The 2,741-nt window shown below is 44.8% G+C and overlaps 1 protein-coding gene across 1 annotated transcript in view; it reads right to left on the reverse strand.

Annotated features, from left to right (window-relative positions):
• Positions 1-804: 804 nt before the first annotated feature.
• The window catches only part of KRT18 (keratin 18), a 13,075-nt gene continuing 11,138 nt past the window's right edge, over positions 805-2,741 (reverse strand). The window contains exon 7 of the mRNA XM_068267239.1: positions 805-1,018. Coding sequence (XP_068123340.1) covers positions 895-1,018 — 124 coding nt within the window. The 3' untranslated portion in view covers positions 805-894. The remainder of the gene's footprint in view (positions 1,019-2,741) is intronic.

Here is a 2,741-nt window from a genome sequence, read left to right on the forward strand (position 1 = left end):
CATTTTTACTGCTGTCAGGTGATGTAGCTGCTGCTTGCTTTTTGGCACTTGGAAACAGCTGTAAACAGCTATTTCCCACAATGCAACAAGGTTCACAGACAGGAAACTGCCAGGAGTACCATGATCCTCAGAGTTTCTCCACAATATCAGCCATACAGAGCCCCCTGATGATCCGTTTGTGAAAAGGAATAGATTTCTCATGTAATAGGGGGTATCAGCTACTGATTGGGATGAAGTTCAATTCTTGGTCACGGTTTCTCTTTAAACTGGAATTAAATGTCTTGACCGTATTTGTAGCTCTGCATACGGTGTGACAACAATATAACCTTAGTCAGTTTTTGTGTCTTGCCATTTCTGTACCCACAAGATAGATTCTCTTTATGGTATCACCAGCCACAGGAGATGAGAGTTTTATACATGGTGCTGGTCTAGTTTACCGAAACAACAGGAAACCTCATAGGGAATAGCTTTCCAGTCACAGCACCCTCTACAGCATGAAGTGTTGTGATTGGCCGAATAGTGTGGGCGTAGCTTACTACAATCTATCTGAAACCTAGCAATTAGAGAGGGTGCCGTCCAACCATTTACATTAGCGGAATTTCCTTGTGAGGTTTCCTGCTGGGTCCCCTGAACTAGACTAGCGCCTTATATTTAATGGGCACACAGGCATCAATAAAACACAGCAGAAATGCTACATTTCTTACTATTTTTTACATTTTGGTTGGCATTCCACTTTAATCTATTCATGTTTTATAATGTAAGGGACACTGAAGAATTTTTAAAGAAAATAATAAGACGAAAACATTTTAAAATCTGCAAAACCTGGAATCTTTTATTCATTGAAAAGCATTATTGGTCATGGAAGGGGGTGTTTCCAGGCATGGAATGAGTAAGTTAGGATTGGATGACGTGTGTGTCATTGCTTTCTGACACAACCTTCCCATCTATGATCTTCTGTGTTGTTGTGATGACTTTCTTCACCGTTTGTGTGGTCGACGCTGAGAGGGCATCTTGGAGACTGTAAAAAAGGAAAGAAATAGATATTAGATAACTCATCATACACCAGAATAAGCAGTTTTGTGGGGATCCTCATACTTGTTGAATGGAGGTGTTACAGCCTGATTTTGGGCACAAATGTTTTCCCTTGTGTTGTGTGGACTCAGTGGTAGACCTTGTTTTTATCAGTGATCAATGATTAGCTAATATTAAATAATCAATCAATGATTAGCTAATATTAAATAAAACAGTTTTACAATACCAGATCAGGAATTCATTTCCATTCTCATCACTCATATTGCTGAAGGTTGAAAACTTCTCAGAAAGTTCAGTCTGTGCCCCACTCATGTTCTATCTCAATAGCTATATGATGATAGCAGCTCCTCCCATAGAACTTTCTGATAACTGCACCAGGTCATGTGACTACACTTTTGAAACTTGAATTTTAGTTGCAGTTGCTTCACTGTGTAAATAAATGTAGCATTTGGTTGCTTATTACTAATCTATCAGATGGTGTACTTAGTACATTCAATACAGTATATGGACAGGATTTGCAAACATGGATGTGTCCAGTGGCGTAGCAGTAGGGGGTGCAGAGGTTGTGACCACACCGCGGGCCCTGGACCAGAGGGGCCCTCCCTCAACTGCAGTATTAGCTCTTTATTGGTCCTGTGCTGGTAATAATCACTTCTATACAAGCTTTGAATAGTAGTAATCATTAACAAACTGTTCCCCATCCCCTTCTTGCACCTCTGACACTGTAGTTGCCATTGGCAGGTTTTGGTGCGCCATATCAATTGTTATGTATAGAGTGCTTGGGGGTGGGGCCCAATGTAAAACTTACATCGGGGCCCATAGCTCCTTATCTACGGACACATTCGCAGAAGACGCCAACCTGCCAGGGTTTGGTGATACTTCAGAGGCTGCCAGCGGAACCAGAGAGAAGACCGAAGCTGCGTGAAGGACACGTGACCTCTAGGGGCTGGAAAAAGCCCCAGGTAAGTAGAGCTGTTTCTTTTTTTTTTATTTGCCTCGGGTATCCTTTAACCTGCTGAGCGGTCTGGACGAGCTCAGCTCGTCCAAAACCGCCAGAGGCTGCCGCTCAGGCCCTGCTGGGCCGATTTCCACCAAATAAAAAGCAGCACACGCAGCCGGCACTTTGCCAGCCGCGTGTGCTGCCTGATCGCCGCTGCAGCGCGGCGATCCGCCGCGTGCAGCGGCGAAAGAGGGTCCCCCCAGCCGCCCGAGCCCAGCGTAGCCGGAACAAACAGTTCCGGCCAGCGCTAATGGCGACGAGGGAAGCGAAACACGGAGGGCCGCTCATTGCGGCCTTACGTGTTATTCCTTGCCGCCGGAGGTGATCGGAAGATCGCCTCCGGAGCGCCCTCTAGTGGGCTTTCATGCAGCCAACTTTCAGTTGGCTGCATGAAATAGTTTTTTTTTAATTTAAAAAAAACCCTCCCGCAGCCACCCTGGCGATTTAATCAGAACGCCAGGGTGGTTAAGTAATGGTACTGGTATTAAATGTTAGTCTGATGTACAATGAACAATCCCACAAACATCTTTCTGTCTAGGCCACTTTAAATTTTTAGCCACAGAGGTGACAGGTGAGGTGTCACAATGACGATTCCTGAGAGATTTCATCGATTGTGAATCGGCCTGCGGTGTATGGGCAGCCAACAGATCTCTCTCTGATCAGATTCAATCAGCGAGAGATCTGTCTCTTTTAGTCATCAGCTACTGAC

Source organism: Hyperolius riggenbachi, chromosome 2, assembly GCF_040937935.1.
Source record: "Hyperolius riggenbachi isolate aHypRig1 chromosome 2, aHypRig1.pri, whole genome shotgun sequence".
NCBI classification, from domain to species: Eukaryota; Metazoa; Chordata; class Amphibia; order Anura; family Hyperoliidae; genus Hyperolius; species Hyperolius riggenbachi.